Below are 22591 nucleotides of genomic sequence, written 5' to 3'. Positions count from 1 at the left end.
CTCTTCATATTGAGTCCACATTCCAATCTTCTCCAAGTGTGCCAACCCCACCACGAGTAGAGATAGCCTCAACATCTCAGGTACAAGCTCCATCCTTGGATCATAACATTGTACAACTTATGGCAGAATTTGCTGATTTGAAGTTACACTTAGTCAATGCAAGGCCACCTAGGGTTCCATGAGCTGAGGATAAACCTAGGGATAGAAGTAGTGTCACATGCTATGAATGTCAAGAGAAGGGGCACTATCGCACTGAGTGTCCAAAGTTGAGAAAAAGTTAGGATAAAAGTTTAGCACTTTTAGAGGAAACATGCTCAGAAAAAGAAGAGGAAACATTGATGCCATTAATGGGGCAAAAAGGGGTCGTCGAGTGTCACACTACCACCAAGGAGGGTGCTTCATTTCCTACAAGGAATCTCACCTCTCTCAATGCACCACTCTCTTTCTCACAAAGAGGGCAAGGAACATGCACCAAGAATCAACACACATGTACATAAGAGAGAGCAAGTCGAGAAGAGTAAGACTCTATTGGCATAAAGGGGGATTATGTCAAGATTTCATTATCAGAAAAGTGACTTATAAAAAATGTGCATACTTTAAAGGGTTACAAAAGTTGTCTTGAGGGAAATTTCCCAACCCCTTACTGTTTTGGAGATATAAACTCTTGAATAAGGCCAATTCAATAATGAAAAAAAAACATGGATCTTATGTGAACCTCTCCTTTAGCCTCTCCAAAGTTCTGGTGTGGACAACCTTGCATGAGGGCTTGGCTATTATGGGTAGTGGACAACCTTGCATGAGGGATTGGCTATTATGGGTAGTGGACAACCTTGCATGAGGGCTTGGCTATTATGGGTAGTGGACAACCTTGCATGAGGGCTTGGCTACTATGGGTAGTGTGCATGCTTTTTGAGGTGAAAGATCAAAGAAGGATGTTTTCATTAAATTTTAGGCTGCTTCACATATACTCTTAGGGTTAAGGGTATTTGGGATTTTTAAATTATGGATAAGACTATGATTAGCAAATTCTTAAAGAGATTTTATGATATTCTATAATTTAATATATAATCCAACTAAACCTCTATAGAGGGGCAATTTATACGAGTGAAAGTGCAAGTGTGAGTGCGAGTAAGTGAAAGATCGAGGGTTGTTGCGAAGTTCATGCTCCACTAGTAGTGAGATTTCCACTATTCTACTTTTCTATTAATCAAAGATTCATGGTGATTCTCCACAATATTATGTAAATTTGCTATTTTGAGCTTTTTCTGTAAAAATATTTGTAGATTTAAACCATGTGCATGATGATGATGTAAGTAAGGAGGCCCCATTGAATGTCAAATCTATATATTTGAATCTTGTAATATATGTGAATTTGTGATCCTGGGTGAATGGGCAGGGCATCTTACAACAAAGAAATAGATTTAAATCCCATACAACCAATATGCAAGTTGGTTGCATTTGTGAAAGAAGACCTCTAAGTTGTACAAATGAACAAAACAACATTAAAGAGGGAAAATGAAACCTTCCATTCATGAAATGCCACCACAAGAAAAGAGTTTTTAGGTGGCAAGAAATACAAACAAGGAAGCAACATGATTGCCATAATGTAATAACTGTATATATGGTCGAGGCATTGCCAAGCTGCACATATTTACATAGAGAAGCCATTGAATATGAAAACTAATAAGAGGAAGCATGAAAAACAAGAAGTTATACATTTTCAAGCCATTAGAAAGAATTTAGGAAGAAGATCCTAGAAATCCTCATGCAAAGGACATGTGTAAGCATCTCTAAGATGGTCTTGCACTTGATACCTTTTTCTTGGAGTCTATCTGTAAGATCCTTCACTTGAGATCTCTTCCTCGAAGTCCATCCCTAAGATCCTTCATTTGAGATCTCTTCCTTCTTGGAGTCTATTTCCCACCTTATCTTTTGAGATTAGGTAAATTATCTTCATCCAAACATCCAATTGCAATTCAGGCATGCACTCATGGTGCTATCCACCTTACATTCATGCCAACAAGTGTCAAAATCATCATCATCATCACATACATATAATCATCAACACACTTTCCCTTATGAGTCATGAAGTAGGAATCTTTTCTCCAAGTATTTACGTGAGCTTGCATTTCAAATATAAAAGATTTTCACACCTTAAATCTACACACCACATCATAACATAACATAAGAAAATACTCAAAACACAAGAACAAGAGCATTAGGGGTGTAGTATTCCCCCTGACATGTGTGGCTACTTCTACCACATGTTATATGTATGTTATATTCATATTTTTAGTTCTTGGAGACAATAATGGCACCTTTTTCACTTTTGGGGTTTTTTTTACATATAAACAAACTTGTCCCAAGTTTCTAAGTTTAACACATAATACACTAATAAATCAAATGGGCTTATACATTTACAACTACTTGTGCACACAAGCTCATAAAATAACCTTGTGCATATATAGACATAAAATAAAGCCACATGATATGATACAAATTATCAATTGAATGCTAATACAAAAATATCATGATTAACACATGATCTTCATCTTCACACCACTCTTAGTCCCACTATCCGTACGACACCTTAATCGGTACCATCATATAGTGCGGCACCTTAATTGATACTCTTGTACATTGTGGTACCTTAATCAATACCCTTGCACATCTCATTACCTATATTCATAGACTTTTCCCATGTTAGTTAAATATTCAATCAAAATCACATCAATCAATCCCAACCTTGTCATGAGTAATAGGTAACTATAATATATCAAATCACATATACCCACCACCACTTGCTAAACAATCAATTGAAATCACATCAATCAATCCCAGTGTTGTCATAATACCAAATCACATGTATCCACCACTAACATGGCACACACGGGCGGCCCCGATATATAATAAATAGTATAATTGCCAATACCTCAATAGTGATTTTCATTACATTCCCTCTTGCTTGGGTTACAACTATCCTCAATTGCATAAATACATGAGAGGATGGCTTCATGATTGGTGTGGAAAACTCGACCAACACATAATGCAGATATGCAAATATCCACTCAAATGAACATATGTGAAGCAACTCTAAGTATACCGTACCACAAAAGGAACATTCCACATACACACATAAGATAGTACAAGATAGAAGGCATAAATGTGTCTGGTGTATCTATAGGTACCAGACCACTAGATTAACTCCATATATAACTCCTTTAGAATAGAAGTTTGTGACAGAGCAGTTAGTTCCCCCTATGAAACTTTATTTTTGACATAATTTTTTTATCTTAAAATACTTTTAATTTAAATTCTTACTTAGAAGGTCATAAATAAACATTTAAGACGTAAAAAGGATTTTCCACATACACACATAAGATAGTACAAGATAGAAGGCATAAATGTGTCTGGTGTATCTATAGGTACCAAACCACTAGATTAACTCCATATATAACTCCTTTAGAATAGAAGTTTGTGACAGAGCAGTTAGTTCCCCCTATGAAACTTTATTTTTGACACAATTTTTTTTATCTTAAAATACTTTTAATTTAAATTCTTACTTAGAAGGTCATAAATAAATATTTAAGATGTAAAAAGGATTTAGAGTATGGGTGCTAAAGTGTACAAGACTCGTCAAATGATAAGTGAGTAACATGTTAATAAAATTGCTCTAAATAATGAAGTTATTCTTCAAATCTTCTTGTAGAGGTTGAAATGGTCTTGACTCAAATTTAAATTATTTAGATGTCAGTACTTGAAATAAAAAATTAAAATTTCTCTTAGAGCATTTATAATTCTTGAATTATTAATATCTTGGAAGACTTATTTGAATAAAATTTAAATATTTCTTCACTTACTCAATTTGACTAAAACTTAACCTTCAAACTATAGGTTGCTAAGGTTTACTATCTAAATATTTATGATCTAGAAATGATATAACAAATACAAAAAATATAGGTTGCTAAGGTTTACTATCTAAATCTTTATGATCTAGAAATGATATAACAAATACAAAAAAATATATGAATTGTTTGTAAAAAGATTTGAATATGTACCGCCACCATTTGATAGTGTATTGGTGATGTTACCCTCTTGTTTAAGATACTTAATATTAGCTATGCATGCAGGACAAAACTTGTTTTACTTTTTTGTTGGACAACTTTTAGTGTAATGTCCCTTTTTAATAACATGTAGCAATAGGTTTCTTGGATTCTTTATTCTTAGTCAGGCAATAGATGTTTGTTTTCTTAGATTTGTAAACTTTTCTTATAGGATCCTTTTTGCTTATGCTGTTCAATCATTTTAAACCTTTCTTCTAAAATTTCTCTCGAAGTCGATTTGCTCTTAGATTATGGATGTTGTAGTGAATCTTCCATAACTAGAACTTAAGGAATAACAAATATTTATAATAAGAAGAGTGTCAGAAAATACATATCTCATTTGTGTTATCAATGTCTTTGAAATATTTTTGCAAAACAATTTGATATTCCAAAAACATAAATTTATTAAGAATGAGTATGATGTATTAACTTTTGTTAAACTCTCTATGAATATGATGTATTAACTTTCTATGAATATGATGTATAAACTTTCTATGAATACGATGTATAAAGTTTTGTTAAAAATCAAATATTGATGAAAGAGGGAAAGCCAACATCTAGATTTGATTTTAAAGTTGCAATCACAATGGATTTGAAAAGCAAATATTCAAATAAAACTTGAAATCATAAAAATAAAATCTAAACTAATTATTAATATTGAAATAGGAAAGCCTTACCTTAAATTAATGAGTTGCTTACTACAAAAATAAAAAATAAAAATTAATAATATCAAAATTTAAATTTAATAATAATGTTAACAATAGCAAATTTTATAATCTTCTAATAATACAAGTATGCTTAGATACAAATACTTTTTCAGGTGGTAACCTAGATTTAAGATAGTAGGAACGAGTAAGAAATTCTTCATCAGTCTCACTATTGGATCATCTTCTATGTTGTATATAAAATGAAACTGAACATTAACTAGTGAGAGTGCATTTTGTTGCTAGTCTGTCAACAAGTATACTTTTAAACATGGTGAAAGTTTCAAAATAGTTACAGTATTTATTAGTAACCATTCCATACCTTAGAGTTTATTTCAGCTTATAGCCTCAATAGTAAAATGTGGAACATCTTTATAATACTTTAACTGTCAGTATCAAATGTCAAATGGAGTCACAAGAAATGGCCACAAAATTTATTGGAAAGTACCATTATAGGATAGGATCATGTGAAAGGTCCAACAAAATGTATTGATAGCTTACTCATTATATATCTACCTTTGTGCTTGTTTGAAGGGTCTTAAACAATAAAATTTTGAAACTTTTCAAAGTCATTAAAGACAGCTAGATGTAACTCTTGAATAAGTGAAAACCTCAACTTCAATCACACTTTATTAAAATTAAATTATGGTTCATATCGTGTTTTGATGGAATTGAATTAAAATAGGTAGTTTCTAAATTGTAAGCCTCGTAATAATAAATGATTTGAAGTAGAAACAGTATACGTGATTCAAGTAGAAACTTGTGTAGCAACATTGAATCTCTCGTGTTTTCTTTTACTTGTAATTAGAAATCTCTCTCTCTCTCTCTCTCTCTCTCTCTCTCTCTCTCTCTCTCTCTCTCTCTCTCTCTCTCTCTCTCTCTCTCTCGGTCACATTAGTCGAGCTTTAACGTAGGTTTTGTTTTTTTTAAAAAACCTTAGAGGACTAAAATTTTAAGCCTTATTACTCAATAAAAAGAAACGAAAACCAGTGTATTGCTGAAAAGATAGAGAATGCCTCCCGTTGATCGAAGAGAGGATGTGCAACTTGTTGATTCCATTTGTGTAATCCGATTTGAAGAATATGGAGAAAAAACAACTGCCGTAGGACGGTGTTTTGAGCACCATTTATAGGCGGTGACGTTAAGTGAGAGTGGTCATTTAGCGAGTTGGGGCGGCGACATGGGTACTTCACATATATGAGGCATACAAACATGGGTACTTCACATATATGAGGTGTATGCCTCACATATATGAGGCGTATGCCTCAGTACGATGACTAGTGGATGAGCTGCATGCATGGAGGGGACCTGGGACACTCGAGCTCACGACAAAACAAGAGGAAGGATTGGGGGATTGGGGGGAGACGAATGCTTTGGAGATGAAGCGAGCTCGTGAGCAAGTGGAGGAGGAGAGGGAGCAAAAGAAAGAGAATCCGGGTTGGTTATCTAAGAGGTGTCTGGTCATGCTCAAAGACCTCAAACAAGGGGAGGGAAGGTATGCTTGAAGGTGTCTTCTGAACTAGTAGAGCATCAAATTGGTTGTTCTCGGCTTGCAGCACTATTCTATTTTTCTCCAATAAGCCATCTGTGAAGGTTGACGTTGGTAAGTGGCTCAGGAAGAAGTCTTTCATAATAAAGTTGTGTCGTCCCATATATTCTATCTCAAGAAAGGGTTTTTCAATGTTTTATTCATCAAAAGTTTACTTGTTTCTGATCTGTTTGCAAGGGACCCTCTATTTATGAATCAAAATCTTGTTCATGCAATGCCGTTCAATCCCTTCTTTGATGTAAATAGTAGCTTGGTAGATGCATGTCCTGTCTAGGTTGAGATAGTTAGATTACCCCCATGGTTGAGACCTGCTCTAAAAGACATAGTTGCTGCGATTGGCTCGGTGCTATATGTAGAAATGATGATGCCTATGGTCGACAATCTAACAACATCTGTATCTCTTGGAATACGTTGAATGAAATTCCTAAATATGTAGAAATTCAATTAGAAGGATTGGGTGAACTAGAATTAAAGCTCAAGTTTGGCCCATTCTCAGGTGCATGTTTCAACTGTGGAGGTTTTGGCCATATTGCTAGGAATTGTGTGTCTAGGAATCTGGATAAATTTGAGTTTGAAGAAAAGGATAAACATGGGGCTAGTGAGGAGTGTAAGACTAATGGAAAGGAGGTAGTTGCGAAAGGGGATGGGGAGAATAAATATAAAGGGACTGAGGTGAATAAAGCTGGGCCATCAGGAGAAGGGGGGTGGAAAAAAGTAAAGGGCAAAACTAATGTGAGACAGGACAAAGAGAAATCAAGAAAATCTATTTTCAATGAAACAAATAAGGGGATTACTGGAAGTAAATCACTAGTCCTATTATGCATTCTAATCCTTTTAGTTCTCTGGTAGAGGAGGGGAGTGAAACTTCTTCTATGTAGAAATTTAATTGGCAAGTGAATGAAGCCTAGAGGATGACTCAAAAGGAAGGGGGAAATAATGGGGAGGAGGAGGAAGTAGATATGATTCCTAAGATAGATTTAACATAAGTCTATTAGAATATGTTTCACTTGGAATGTTAAGGGGATAAAGGATAAAAAGAAAAACTTAGCTTTTTGGGGTCTAATCAAGGAATGGGATGTGTCTATTCTAGCTATCCACCCAAGAGCATAATCTTTTTGGGCGTAAATTGGTTAGAAAAGATAGATTTAAGGATTGGGATATAGTACATGGTGGGGTGAATGGGGGATTTAGTGGGGTAATATTTATTATTAAGAATAACCTTAAACCTAGCATCATTGCTAATCATCCCAATGGAAGAGTTTTGGTAGTAGAGATCTGTTTTGAGGATGAGAGGATTTGGCTGGTGAACCTTTATGGGGCTCATAATCACAAAATCAGAAGTGATATGTGGGATTGGATATCTAAATTGAATATTTAGAAACAATGTGTGGTTATGGGGGACTTCAATATGGTTGAGAAACAAAGGGATAGATGTGGGGGGAGTACAATGATATTGAGACAAGAGAAGAGAAGAGAAGGTGGGAGGACTTAAGAGGAAAGTTAGGATCGAGAGAGAAGAGAAGAGAAGGTGGGAGGACTTAAGAGGAAAGTTAGGATCGAGAGATGAGTGGGAAATGGGGGACTGGGGGTAGATCCTGGTCATACTTATTTCAGCCTTCAATATTTTGGCTCATCATCTAGATTGGATAGGGTTTTCTTTAGTCATTAGGTAGCCTGGGTTCCTCATACTCTTAAGCTTGGTACTGACCCCCCTAGTACTACTCTTTCTGATCATATTCCTCTCGGATGGGGTTGGCATGTTATGGTTTGGGAAGAGATGGCATTGAATATATTTCCAACCAAGAAATTGAGAGTAAATAACTTGTTGCTTGAAGATCAGTTTTTTAAGACACAAACTAAAGAAGCTACAGAAAGATTGAAAAGAGGAGATCCTCAGGGGTCATGGAGATTTTTTGCTAATGAAATGCAAGGGATAATTAGAGGGGTTGGTAAACTGGGAGTTGAGGAAAAGGGACAATAGAGAGGTAGGTGGAGTGAACTTCTAGACCATATTTAGAAATAAAGACAGATTGGAAAGCTGTCAGAAGATAAGATTTTTTTGGTATATGAAATGTTAGGAAGAGCTAAAGAGAGAGGATGAGAATTGTTAAAGGAAAGGAGACAATAGGCAGAAATGGAAAATGTTTAGCAACAAGAGGACTCCTAGTAGATATATGTTTAAGTTACTTGAAGGGAAGGGCACCAAGGAGGTGATTGGGGAGAATTCTGGAGGATGAGAATGGACAAGAGATAGAGGGTATAGAATTGATTGTTGAAAAGTGGGTGAACTTTTTGGGGCTACTCTTAGCATGAAAGAGTACTGGTTTGCCAAAAGGTTTAAAGCTGAGAGTAAGTTGCTTGAATTACTAAGTAATAGCATAGATCGTGAGACAAGGCTAGATGGCTAGAAAGAGATATTGAAGTGGATGAATGCTGGGATGCCCTAGACAAATTGGGAAAGGAAAATTCACTTGGATGGGATGGGTTGTCTGTAGATTTTTTCATAGCTTTCTGGCCTTCTCTAAAGGATGTGGTTGGGAGAGTATGTAAAGATGCTTTTAGAATAGGGAACTTGGATAAAGATCTTAATAAGGAGGGACTGATAAAGCTCATTCCTAAGCAAGCAACCTGCAAAAGGATTAATCATTGGAGACCCATCACTCTGCTTACTCTCATCTATGAGATCCTAGCTCAGGTCATTGCTATCAGGATTGCCCCTGTGTTGTAGAGGATTCTCTCTAAAAGATAATATGGATTTATAAAAGGCACATCTATATATGATAACATATATGCTGCAATGCTGGGCAGAGATTTGGCTCAGAGGACTAATCAAAAAATGCATCCTTATGCAGCTGGACTTAGAGAAAGCCTATGACAGAATACATTGGTCCTTTGTAGCTACTAGGATTATGGAAAAACTTGGCTTTGGCATGAGGATGGCAACTTGCATCTATACCCTTACATTTCGAGCTCATTCTAAATTGCTTTTGAATGGCAGAATTGTTGAGGGATTTGATGTGAACAGATAAGTCAGACAAGGTTGCCTTCTTTCCCCCCTACTCTTTGCCATTGCTTCCCATCCCCTGATCACAACATTGGAGCATGCCACTATTGAAAGGAATGTTACTGGGTTGAAGCTGAGTAATGGGGAACAGTTGGTAATTCAATGCTTTGTTGTTGATGACTCTCTCCTTTTCTTATTACAAGCTGATAATGATAATGTGATACTTGCATTAAGCATCATTCAGGACTTTGCTAATGCATCAGGTTCTAAATGCAATATACACAAATCCAAAATTATAAGTTTGTCTAAGGAAAATGATTTTGACCTGGAGAGATGGGGCTGTGAAGTTATTAAAAGAGGTCAAATAGTCATACATGTATGGGTCCTTTTTGGTGTAGATGTGACCAACAAACAACTTTTACAGACTGGGCCTTGGACAAGTTTTATTTGAAATTAAAGAAATGGGAGGGCATCAGAGTTCCTTTCCATGATAGAGTGACCTTATGCAGCATTAAATGCTTACATTATGTTTCTGTGCCCTATGCTGGACTTTGGCAAAGGACATTGGCAGAGGATAATTAAATGGGAGGGCATCAGAGTTCCTTTCCATGATAGAGTGACCTTATGCAATGCAGCATTAAATGCTTACATTATGTTTCTGTGCCCTATGCTGGACTTTGGCAAAGGACATTGGTTGGCTTGGGATAGATTGTTCCCAAAGAGGAGGGTGGTATTGGCATTCCACATTTTCCCTCTCACACTAAGGCAAGGGATGGCAATGTTGCTCCCTAAGTGTTTGCATCAGGAGGAAGTGTGGACAAAAATGTTGAGAGAATTAGTTGAAAATGATGGGGTATACTATGAAGGTAGATGGCATGATCTGGACTAGAAAGATAAGATATTCTCTTATGCTCCTCTGAAGGTTACATGTTCTTCTCTAGCAAAAATGTTGTGTACCAACTAGAAAGAGACATTGGAGTTAATGCTCTTGGATGGCTGTGCTAGTCATAGGAAATTCTTTATTAGGCTTGGGTGTTTGGTGGTCACATAAGTTTAGCCCTCCGTTGGCTCTACTAAAAGCAACAAAGGTCTCAAGAGTTTGTCTGACTGCTAGGATGGGGCCTTTACTAGGATGGAAGGACCATGGTCAAATTGTTGAAGAGTTTGATATGAATTTGGTTAGAGTAGTGCTGGATGACATCTAGAAAATCTGGTATCCTATTGCTTTGGATAAGTCATGTTGGCTAAAAGAGTGGGTTTGGTATAATAGGGCTAAATTGGGTAAAGGGACTACTAAAGACTTGTATAGGGCTTTAAGAAGAAGTAATAAGGAGAATGTGATGTATTGTAACATGATTTGGAGAACAAGTTGGGGGCCCAACACTTGGAGGGAAAGATGGAAAATGATATGAAAATTGGAAACTCCTACTAAAGGTCAAATCTTCTTTGAAGGGTTTGTATGGGTGCCCTTCCTCTGGGGAGAAAACTGGTGCAAAGGAACTTCACTAATGGGTGTTGCCCTAGATGCCTTTTGGGATTGCCCTGCTATCAGAAACACTTGGACCAGAGTTAGTAGATGGGTATGTAATTGTATTGGTGTGCAGGCTCATTGGGAGGACTAGGTATTAGGGAGATGGACAAACAGTGAGGAGATTGTGGATGATATTTTTAACATAATTAGATTCTGCTGTCTGTGGGAAATACGGAATACTATAAATTGTATCTTATTTCAAAAAGCAGGTGATACAGGATTAGATACTACTGGTTTGATGTATAAATGTGTACAGATGGGTTGGTCTATACTTTTAGTCATAAACCAAATAAAGAAGGGCTGGAATACTATAAATTGTATCTTATTTCAAAAAGCAGGTGATACAGGATTAGATACTATTGGTTTGATGTATAAATGTGTACAGATGGGTTGGTCTATACTTTTAGTCATAAACCAAATAAAGAAGGGCTGTTACAATTATTCACGTTTTGCAGGCAGCCACTCTTGACACTACTTGGAAGTGGATCCCTTCAGGCATACTAGGCTGAGCCTAACCTTCTTGTTGATGTGTATTCAGGTCATCTCTGTGCAGAAGACAAGGTGCAGACCAGTCAAGTTTGGTCCAAGGACCAAAAGATGGTACAAGAAAGTGAAACAAATCAAATATACTTATGTGGCCTTCATTGAAAATCCAGTAGGTGCAAGACCTATGGTCAAAGAAGGGGGATGTTTTTGAGAATCTGTCACCTAAAGGTTGTACTACTGAGGCTCTGATGAAAGCATGCATTCAGCTAGGGTTTTAGATTTCCTAGGAAAACTTTTCTTTTGTATTGGAAGATGAGAGATGGGATTTGATTTGTAACATGTTGAATGGGGTTTGAGGGTTGTCAAGTTATTATTTGAGATGTAATTGCCTTTTGGTATATTAATACATATCTATATTGGTCCAAGAAAAAACAACCGTTGTCCATTCCGTGAGAAGGAAATGCCTCGTTTTGTGGAGAGGCCATAAGCTTTCTCTAAAAAAGCTTTAAATTTTATGTTATATTCTCGTTACCCTTTATCCAAGAGTGGTTTTTTCCTTTTGTTTGTCCAACGGAACAAAGAAGATGCATTCTTTTACGTTGTTAATATGCCCGAGTTATGGGTTCAAACCCTTCTGGCTACCCAAATGATTCTATCTTGTAATGTTGCCCGTGTGTGTGTGTGTGTGTGTGTGTGTGTGTGTTGGGTGTGGTGTTTGTAAAAGGGCTTGCGGGGCCCTGAGAGGAGTCCTAGGCAAATTTAAAAAAAAGAAAATTGATTTGTACCCTTCATGGTTGGGTTTGCAGGCTTTTGTAGAGATTTTGTAAGCTTGTAACAATTACATGGTTTAGTGATTCCATGGTTCAGTGAATTAAAATCTAAGTAGTTATGGGTATAGGCTTACCTCTTTTTTTTAAATACTCTAAAAATAATTTGGATTCAATTTTTCAAGGATGTGCCCTCTTTTACTTGGCTTAAGCTTTGATACCACCAAAACAAGGATCTTTTCTCCAAGTATTTGCGTAAGCTTGCAATTCAAATATACAAGATTTACACACCTTTAATCAGCACATCATAGCATAAGAAAATACTCAAAATTACAAGAACAAGAGCATTGGGTGGAATCTCTCCCTCGACATGTGTGGCTCCTTCTCCCACATGTGATATTTATGGCATTTTTAGCCCTTGGAGCCAATAATAGCACCTTTTTCACTTTTGGGCTTTTACTTTACATATAAATAACCTTGTCCCAAGTTTCTAAGGTTTACACATGATAAAATATTTACCCAATAATAAATCAAATGGGCTTATACATTTACAATTACTCGTGTACACATGCTCTCATAAAATAACCTTGTGCACATACGTACATGAAATAAAGCCACCACATGATAGGCTACATCATGGCCTTTATACTAATACCAACTTTATAAATAAATTCTTTTACCAAACAACTTGATGCAACTAGTAACCAAGAAAACGAAGAAGAAGACATAAGTAGTAACTAGCAAAACAAATAAGAAGACATAACTAAATTTTTGAGATGTAACTATAATAAAGAAACCAAATGATGGATAAAGTAACAAGAGTCTAAGCATTCATTACTTATTAGCCTTGATAAACATGTCATCATTGCACTTGGTAAGGTCAATAGGGATTTCACTGACATAATTACAAAAATGTTAACATGTTAATAACATTCTCACAAAACCCGTTATTAATGTTAATTAACATTAATATTAGTGTTACTAATTTTTGGTCACTCAAAAACTCCCACTAGGTTCTCCCACTGTGCTTTGATTCTTACTATTGGGCCTTATACACTCTTATCATGGTTCGTGACTGGTTCGTGACATTGTACGTGGTGTTAGAATGTGTGTAATAGGCAAGAATTTTTGGCGTTAATATAGCCTATTATCACTGTGATTACCTTAACATGATATTAATGTTTGTTAATAACGTAAAAATTTCAAGTAATTACATAAATATTAAATCCTTGAAGGTCAAGCATACTAATTTTTATGTGTAATTTTGACATACATGTTAACCAAGTAAATTATAGATTATTAGGAAAAGTAAAACAAGTCCTCTTTTTTTGTAAGTAGCTATATGAGGTATGGGGCCTGGCTATAAGCATATGAATCATCAATGTGACTAGTGATGAGGAGGATTATCATGATGACATGCTATGTACTACAGAGGTGGCAATGCCACATGATATAGATGGATGGAGGGTAGTAAATAAAGCTTGAAAATAGAGAAATCTAATATCTTCATCACTTCTAAAGGGTTGGTTTCGATTGTGTTGGACCAAGGCTAGAGGTCTTTGCTAGTTTTGTGTATTAAACATTTATTATTGTAGTTAGATGCTTTTAAAAAAATCGCATACTTTTGGGTATGGTGTAGAACCAACTATTGAGTTACATATTGCATATCATTTTTATTTAAAAAATTATATTTCACGTATATCCACTTTTTTGTGACAAATTACATTAACTTTTCAAGTAGTTAAGAAGGGAGATTTTTAATCAAGAATGTGTGAGCTTTATGAAAATAATAGGTATCAAGTGAGAAGAAAGAAAATATATGTTGGTAACTGTTGAAATTTGAGCATTGTGATGAGCTATGGTGGATCAAACACTAGAATCAACATCATTAACAAAGTGATTAGCAAATAATTAAGATGTAATTAGTGGGTAATTAGCAAATAGATTAACGTAGGCATGGATACTCAAAAACCATCAAATTCTCATTAGGGCAATGCCTCAATTTATAGAGTTTACATCAAGCATCTAATCCCACTGATTTCTCCATGATTCACTCCACCTCTTTTCCCTGATTCTCTCCACCTCTTCACTTTTCCCAGAATATCTCCCAAAATATCTCCACACTTCCCAGAATATCTCCACACATCCTAAATCTTCTCATGCTACCCTTTATTCTCTCCCAGTAGATTCTTCTCACCTTTTCACAGGTTCTTTCATATTTACTCATCCTCTTTTACAGCCTCTAACCAAGGGCTTGTTCCCACACACACCCTATTCACTTGTATATTTCAACACCTCCCCTCAAGTGAATACTCCTAGTACACCTAGACCCTATACCAAGTTTGCCTCCCCTTACTTGATAGTCCGCGACTAGTGCCTACACCTCCCCTCAAGTTATCTTAGCACACCTGGACCCTATATCAAGTTTCTCTCTTACTTGATAGCCTGCGAAGTCCCTCTGAAGTCCCTAAACTCATAGTCCTTGACACTCTCTCTCTCTATGTGTCCAAGGCTTACTATAGTTGCCCACGACCTTGACTAAAGTGCTCACACATACATCTATCTACCATGTGGACATCTATCTACATCATCGGTGGCTCAGAAGTGGTTTTACTTTGTTGGGGCAGGTTACATTGGGTTGTGGGGTCTCTCTCTCTCTCTCTCTCTCTCTCTCTCTCTCTCTCTCTCAGAAAAGATGATCTGACTCCACTTCCTTTGGAGCCTCCATGAAGTTTGCCGATGTCGTTCCTTCTCCACTGGGTTTGCTGTAGCAGTCTCTTGCCATGTGACCTGGCTTTCCACAATTGTTGCAAGTGAAGATCCTTCCTCCTACTCTGCCTCTTCCTCATCCTTGTCCTTGAGAGAATCCTCCTCCGGTGAAGAATGCTTTTTCCTCTCCTGATGTTGAGTCGAGCCCTTTTTTCTCTTTGCCTTTGCTCTCTTGCTCTAGTAGAGCTGCTTCTATCTCGTGTAGCTTCAATTCAGGTACATTCTTTAGTGTTGCTACAATATTTTCATATTCACCTTTGTCCACACTCTTCAGAAGCACTACTAGTGCCTCATCATCTTCTACCTTTTTGCCAATAGCAGCCAGCTGTTGCTTAATGCTTTTATATTTGTTCAAGTGTGTGATTAAAGGTTCACTTTCCTTCATGTCCAATTTGTAGAATTGCATTAACAGATTTTTCTTTGAATTTTTTGCTTGTGTGCCAAATAGTTTATTGAGTTTATCCCATCATGCATCTTTTGCCCATTGTATCCCTGTGATGTGATGAACGATTTCATCATTTAAACTGAGTGCAATAAGTCCCAATGCTTTTTCATTCCTACTCTTCCACTTATTTTCTCCTCTCTCTAGGCATTCATCTCTTCCCTCAACTAATCCCCACAGATTTTTCCTCATGAGCAAATACATGGTTTTTGTCTGCCATGTGTAAAATTGCTCCCCATTAAATTTGGCTATTTCCTATGCTGTACTCATGGTGATGTGAAGGGAGTCTTACCTCTTGATCCAATTTCAAGATTCAAGGGTAGTGTCTACCCTTTTACAACTCAATCTGGTGTTTAATAGATGATTACAACAAATTTATCAGCATAAAATCACCAGATATTACATTAAATTAAGGGTAACCAATTTGTACGGAATGGTTGGAGTATCAAACCAACTCCGCGAATTGAAATATGAAGTTATAGGGATCTGTATCAGATACCTAATGGTTAATTTGAACTCTCAATTGTACCAAAATATAATGATTAGCATTGATTAATCACTGATTAGCAAATTAATTTTTACGGGTAATACCCAAAAAATGGGCATTTAATTATTACAATCTTAGTACATGAGTTCTCCCACCCCCCACCCCCTCCCTCTCCTCCTCTCTCCCTCCCTAATGCCTTTTGAGGCCTTTTTATAGAGAATTGTGAGACCTTAAATAGAAAGGTTACGAATGAATGCCTTTTGAGGCCTTTTTATAGAGAATTGTGAGACCTTAAATAGAAAGGTTACGAATGAATGCCTGCAAATAGAAAGCAAATGGGGAGTCATCATTTCATTGCCTTAAATAGAGAGGATATGGAGGGGTGAATGCATGCAAATAGAAAGTATATGGGGGGGGGGTCTATCATTTCATTGCCTTAAATAGAGAAGATATGCAGGGTCATCATTCATTGACTTTTTCAAGCATTAATCATTACATACTAAAATGAAACCTTAGAAAAACACTCTTATTCTTGAAATCTCATAGAATATATTTAATAAAAATGCAAAGAACATTTTGGTGTGCCAAAGTCACCGTATTCCCAGAGTCCATTAATGGCCAGAGAAAATAGATCGATACTATTTACAAAATAGAGGTAGGTCAACAGTTTGATATGTTGTGGCCTTGGCTACATGGCGTTGGAAAGCAAAAAATATCAATATTACCCTTGCCCTAAGTATAATAGATCATCTTGATTCATATTATTATCGATGCGTAGTTACACAAACACTTGAAAAAAGTCAAGTTCCAATTTGAACGTAGTTTACATGATTAAATTCGTGTATGGAAGCATGTATGTCAAGCTTGATCTAAGGGCTATGAAAACATAAGTACACTTTTTATATGAGACATTCAATGGAGCCTGACTTCTTCAAAACGGCATTAGATTATGCTTGTCACAAAGGCCTAATATCCATTATAGTAAATCCTTTTGCTTTTTGGGTTGAAGAAATTATGTCCTCCACCTTTTCTTTTGGTAATGAGCATGATGCAAACTCAAAGCCTAGCAAATTCACGCATGTGCTTACATTAGGATAAACATCTTGCACAAGTTTGTAAACTCATGAAAGAAATTATGTCCTCCACCTTTTCTTTTGGTAATGAGCATGATGCAAACTCAAAGTCTAGCAAATTCACGCATGTGCTTACATTAGCATAAACATCTTGCACAAGTTTGTAAACTCATGAAAGCTTGCCAAATAAGTCCTATGCGTAGATGAAGGAAATGTTGGTGTAGATAGCTTTAGAGGGTAGAGGTTGATGATACTACAGATAGTGGGTTGTGTAGAAACTGATCAGAAGTAGATGAGCTCAATGGTGACGGTGTAATTTTTTGATATAATTTGTATTTATTGACTTTTTTTTTCTCTTGTCTATGACTTCCATTCATTGACAATTGCGTCATTGATCTTTTGTTAGAGTTTTAGAATTATGTCTTTTTAAATTTGTTTGTAAGAGTTCCATACATTTCGTAGAGATTATTGATTTTCTCAATTGTTGAAAAAGATATGTTTTTAGGTTAATGCTAAGAATCCTGTACTCGTGAGTAAAACTGAACAGTTTTTCAATTTTGCTTTTAAGAGTACATCATTTTTAAGGTAATCTTTTTAAGGATGCCAGATGTTTGTCCTTTTAACATGTAGTATTACCCATTATTTAATCCACAACAGGAGCAGACCTCGTTATACTATTTACGATCCCTTTAATTTCTTGCTTTTTGAGCATTGGAATTATTCAAAATACTCTCCCAGAGATCAGACATGAGCGAGTTCCAATATTTTGTTTGGTATCTCATGTGCTCTACATGTCGATGCATGCACTTTATAAGAGCTCATATTTCAATACCCATAGTGTTTGGACAGTAGTAGGCAGTTGCGGATTTCTTCCTCCAAGGAGCACCCACCTACTGGGCGTGGCGATTCTTCAGTAGTAGGCTCTTATGGATTTCTTCCGCACCCACTTATTGCTGATTTCTTCCTCCGACTTAGGAGCACCCACTTATTGGTGATTCTTGTCTAGTTAATCCATTACTTTTGTGTTCTAAAGGGCCTGCTTAACTCAAGCTTTATGCTAGGAAGATGGTGGGCAGGTTGTTGAGGCTCAAGGGCAGGCTTGATTTTTGACGGGCACCCAATTGAGGGTGTTTGGTGAAATAAAGTAAGTTTTTTTTTTGTATTTTTTTTGTATTTGGGTATAAATTTTGACTGACATTTTAAAAAAGTAACTATGTATGAGGGTATGAGAGTGTTGGAGTCTAGACGACCTCTTCGACTAGCAAAAGGGGGGCTATAAATAGAGCACCCAACCCCCCACTTCATTCATGGAAGTATTTTGCATCTTAATGCCTGCTTACTCTTCAGTTACATGTAGCTACTTCTTTACACACCTGAGATTTCTAGTAGAGACACAATTGCATGCACATGATTGAGATGCTGGAATTGATAGTTTGAATGTTGAGATGGTCCTATGTTGAGAGGTGAGGTGGAATTGACAAGCTTGAATGCTGAGAGGTGGTTGGAGCTAGTCCTACATTGCAAGCATAGTCAAGCTATTAAAATTGAAAACACTTGATAAATTTTGAATGCTTCGAGTTGATTTGTTGTTTCTTGCCCCCCAACAACATTTGCATGATAATTCTTTTGTTGAGCATGTCTTACACTCACACTTAGCACCGACTCAGACTCAGGTTCCAACAGATTGTGATCCAATATCTCTTCTTTCATCTTTATGGCTTCCTCCTTGGGCGAGGGAATGGTGTGTAAACCTCCTTACATCGAAGACTTTTTAGAAGCCTTTTATTTTGATAGAAAGAGTAGTAGAGCTTGGTGATTGGATGTTTTAGGTCTATCCGTGTTGTACGTGTTTGAAATTTGAAATAATGATTGAGCCTTTTCTTGAGTGACATAAATAGTTTTCCACATATATAAAGAAGACCTTTCAATATGGGTCCCAGAAATTTTTTTGCAATAATTAGTTTGGTGAACGGAGATAACCTTAGGATTGAAAAATAAGGAGTGAGGTGATGAAAACCTTAGAATTTCTTTTTAAAAAACTGTTTTTCATTTGTGGCCGTGGAAGCTTCTAGGTTTTCTAGTAATGGAGGCTTCGTAGGACATCTTTAAGAGAATTGCCCTGCGGAGAGATTTTTTTTGCTGTAGTTTTGTGCTCTGCAATTATTTTGAGAGAGAGAGAGAGAGAGAGAGAGAGAGAGAGAGAGAGAGAGAGAGAGAGAGAGAGAGAGACGGCCTTTCGTAGCATTTTAAAAAAAACCAGTGATGGAATATTTTTGGTATTGATGAATTGCGTTAGTGCAGAAGAGAGAGAGAGAGAGAGAGAGAGAGAGAGAGAGAGAGAGAGAGAGAGAGAGAGAGAGATCATTCTTAATGCAAAATACAGTATTTTTCTTGTTCTTTGCGATCATTTTTTTCATTGTAGTTTCCTACTCTGCACTTTGTGTGTGTGTGTGTGAGAGAGAGAGAGAGAGAGAGAGAGCGAGAGACACGACCCTTTGTTGAAGAATTTAAAAAAAATGCTTTGATCGAACGTATTTGTTATTGATCGAACCTCATGTTTGCTAGAGGAAAGCTAGGGCGAGGCAGAGAGACAAACAAAAGGGAGGGAAGGAGAGAGATGGTTGTAAGTTGTGATCAAACGTTTCTGGGGTTCATTATTTAATGTAACGTTGATGCTAAGGTCATCTCTTCTCTATCCTGAAGAAGAGTTTCACAACACTCCACGTGACAAGAATTCGGAGGTTCAGGTAGGACAAAAAAAGATTTGGGTAGAATTTGAATTTGGAGTTTCAAAAGACGTGCTAGGGTTGCCCACTAGTAACATGGGTTGCCCAATAGTAACCTCAAAAGAAGTGCTTCGCACGGGTTCCAACTCCAAGTTGAAGACAACTTGACACGGCTGCAATTCAAGGTCACTTTTGAAACACGTTACTCATATTCAGACATCCGGGCGGCCTCGCGCAAAATATATATTGCGGAACAGAGACCTGCCTGGCGCCCGGGATCTTCTGAGTCCTAGCCTGTCAGGTCGCCTTTCTTACTGAGTTGCCCTTGTTTCTGAACTCCGTAGGCAGCCATGTTTGTAGTCGAAACTCTTCTCTCCAAGCTTGTAACGCCCTCCGTTCCGCCTCCCTATCCCTTCAGTCTACTCCAAAGCTCTAACCTTGACCTTGTTATTGCTAACATGTACGTCAAGACAGTCTACTTCTACAAGCCAAATGGCTGCCCCGATTTCTTCTCCACCCATGTCCTCACTCAAGCTCTTAGCCAAGCGCTCTCCCATTTCTACCCCATCGCCGGTAGGATCACCCGAGACATCAATATCGCATGCAATGGAGCCGGTGCTTTGTTTGTGGAAGCTCGTGCAGATTGCACATTAGAGGAATTGGGTGATTTCACACCCGATCCACAGCTGCTCAAACTTGTTCCAACCTTGGATAAATCCCAGGATATCACGTCATGGCCATTACTGATCGTTCAAGTGAGTTCCCCCCAAAACCCGTATAAGTTGAGAAAGTTAAACTGCACGCACATCTAATTAGGTTTTATCTTGCAATCAAAGCTTGAAAGGTGTTTAGGGAGTTGGGATGCACCCAAGTGTTTTGGTGCAGGCGATGATCAGCTCAAGGTCCTTGTCGTGAAATTTGCAGGTTACTACCTTTCAGGGCGGGGGTGTTGCACTTGGAGTGGGTGTGGAGCACCATGTAGCAGATGGGGCGTCTGCCTTGCACTTTTTGAATACATGGTCAGACATTGCTAGGGGTAAGGCCATCACAGGCCAGCCTTGTTTTGATAGGGTATGGGTGAAGGCAAGAACTCCACCGTCTCCAGAATTTGCGCACGATGAGTATCAACGGCTGCCACAGCCAAAGGAGAAGAAGAGATTAAGCACTGGAGCTATCCAATGGAACGTGTCCAATGGAGTGCATGGAGACTTGGGATTAGGATTAGTTGAAGAGCCCAAGAACGGAGTACCTGAAATTAGACACCACAATCGTGGAAGGTTGGGCTTAGGGTCTGTGGTTAATGGAGTCTCGGAGCTCGGGCCAACTAATGGAGAGTTCCAGCTAGGCGTGGGTAGTGGAGCTTTGCTTATGGAAGAGCCCGCGACTGGAGTGCCAAAAATGGAGAGCATCACTGAGGCGAGCACCACTGAAGAGATTACTGCAGTTGATGAGAGCAGCGACGAGGATGAAGGCGCTGTTGTGAGGATGTTTGAGCTATCCAAGGATTTCTTGGGCAAAATGAAGGAGATATATCGCAAAGGGCCCTTCTCTACGTACGAGCTGCTGGCGGCGCACGTGTGGAGGTGCTGCTGCGAGGCGCGCAACCTTCCTAGTGAAGAAGAGAGCATGCTTCTGATGGCTGTGGACGGGAGAACAAGGCTGAGGTGTCCGCCACTGCCGGAGAACTATGTCGGGAACGCCATCTTCAGTTGCTGTCCGGTGCTGACTGCGGGAGAAGTGCGGGCAGGAGTGGTGGCAACTGCTGGGAAGATTCACGATGCGCTCAAAGGCATGGACGACGCATACTGCAGGTCGGCTCTGGACTTTCTGGAGCTGCAGCCGGACTTGTCCAAGTTCGTGAAGGGGGCCCACACCTTCGCCTGCACAAACCTTGGATTCGTCAGCTGGGCCAAATTCCCCTTCTACGACTGCGATTTCGGGTGGGGCCGCCCCGTTCACGTGGGCCAGGCCCACGTCGCCTGGGAGGGCCTCGCCTACGTCATGCCCTCCCCTTCCGCCGACGGTTCCCTCCGGCTGTGTATCTCCCTTCCACGCCTCCACATGCAAAAGTTCAGTGAAATTTTCCCTCTCTTGCATCCCTAAACCTCCACTCACGCCCCTCACAGCTCTTCCCCCTCCCATTCTATCGGCAGGTCTTTGTGATGATTGGTCTTAATCCTTGCTGAGTAGTATTCCTTAAGCTTGTTTATTTATAGGAAGCATACACATTTTCTCTTTATTTTCATTAAGCAGGAAAATTGACGAAAATAATAAATATGGATCATTTTTGTCAACTAGCTCAGTTCATACAATCATTTTGTATTTTAATTGGCTTAAAAATAATCTTGAAGTTAAGTCCATCATTAAATTGTTTCTCCAAAATCCAACACAACTTTGGGTTTTGTATCTGAATTCCTCCAAATTGCCACTAATATATTCAAAATCTTACCTAGATAGTCAACTAACATCTTGCAATTCCAACTTAAAAACAATAAGAAATGTGTTGGTCCACAATCACATTGTTCTATACCTTCAAGTTTTAATCCTCTCTACAAGGAGTTATATTGAGAAATGACCTGAAGGGAAAGTTGCATTGGCATTAAAAGAAAACCGTTTCCAAATGCATGTAGTAGCTCAGAAAATTCAAGCATAATTTATTGTCTACCACGTATTATAGTTCAACAATTGTTCGATTAGAAAGTGTAAGTATTTGATTTTTTTCTAAATATAGATTGTAGTCACAAAATAGTCAAATTTATAGTACCTTTAATAAAAGCAATATCCTTGAACTTTTTCGAGAGAAAATGTAGAGTAGCAATAGGTAAGTATGCATATGTGTGAGAATGTCTTTGTGAAAGTGATTTACCACTTTATAACTTCACTCTCTATGATAATTTTATGGAAAAATGAAGAGTAGACTCCCTCGGAGAATTCGTAACACTATTGCAGG

General features: G+C 37.8%; 1 protein-coding gene across 1 annotated transcript; it reads left to right on the top strand.

Annotated features, from left to right (window-relative positions):
• Nucleotides 1–19897: 19897 nt before the first annotated feature.
• LOC147630747 (shikimate O-hydroxycinnamoyltransferase-like) lies at nucleotides 19898–21877 on the top strand. Its single transcript, XM_086810725.1, has 2 exons — nucleotides 19898–20396; nucleotides 20566–21877. Exons 1-2 carry the CDS (start codon nucleotides 19992–19994, stop codon nucleotides 21742–21744), a joined length of 1584 nt encoding a protein of 527 aa, XP_086666851.1. The 5' UTR covers nucleotides 19898–19991; the 3' UTR covers nucleotides 21745–21877.
• The last annotated feature ends 714 nt before the right edge of the window (nucleotides 21878–22591 follow it).

This window comes from Cibotium barometz, chromosome 16 (genome assembly GCF_041138505.1).
Source record: "Cibotium barometz isolate CiBa-2024 chromosome 16, ASM4113850v1, whole genome shotgun sequence".
NCBI lineage: Eukaryota > Viridiplantae > Streptophyta > Polypodiopsida > Cyatheales > Cibotiaceae > Cibotium > Cibotium barometz.
The sequence above is the reverse complement of the archived record's forward strand: the minus strand, read 5'-3'. Positions and strand labels throughout refer to the sequence as shown.

Bases quoted from the DNA above. Each gene is read 5' to 3' on its own strand.
- LOC147630747 (XM_086810725.1), top strand. From the start codon at position 19,992: ATGTTTGTAGTCGAAACTCTTCTCTCCAAGCTTGTAACGCCCTCCGTT. The intron at 20,397-20,565 runs GTGAGTTCCCCC...TGAAATTTGCAG, and splicing joins GGCCATTACTGATCGTTCAA to GTTACTACCTTTCAGGGCGG.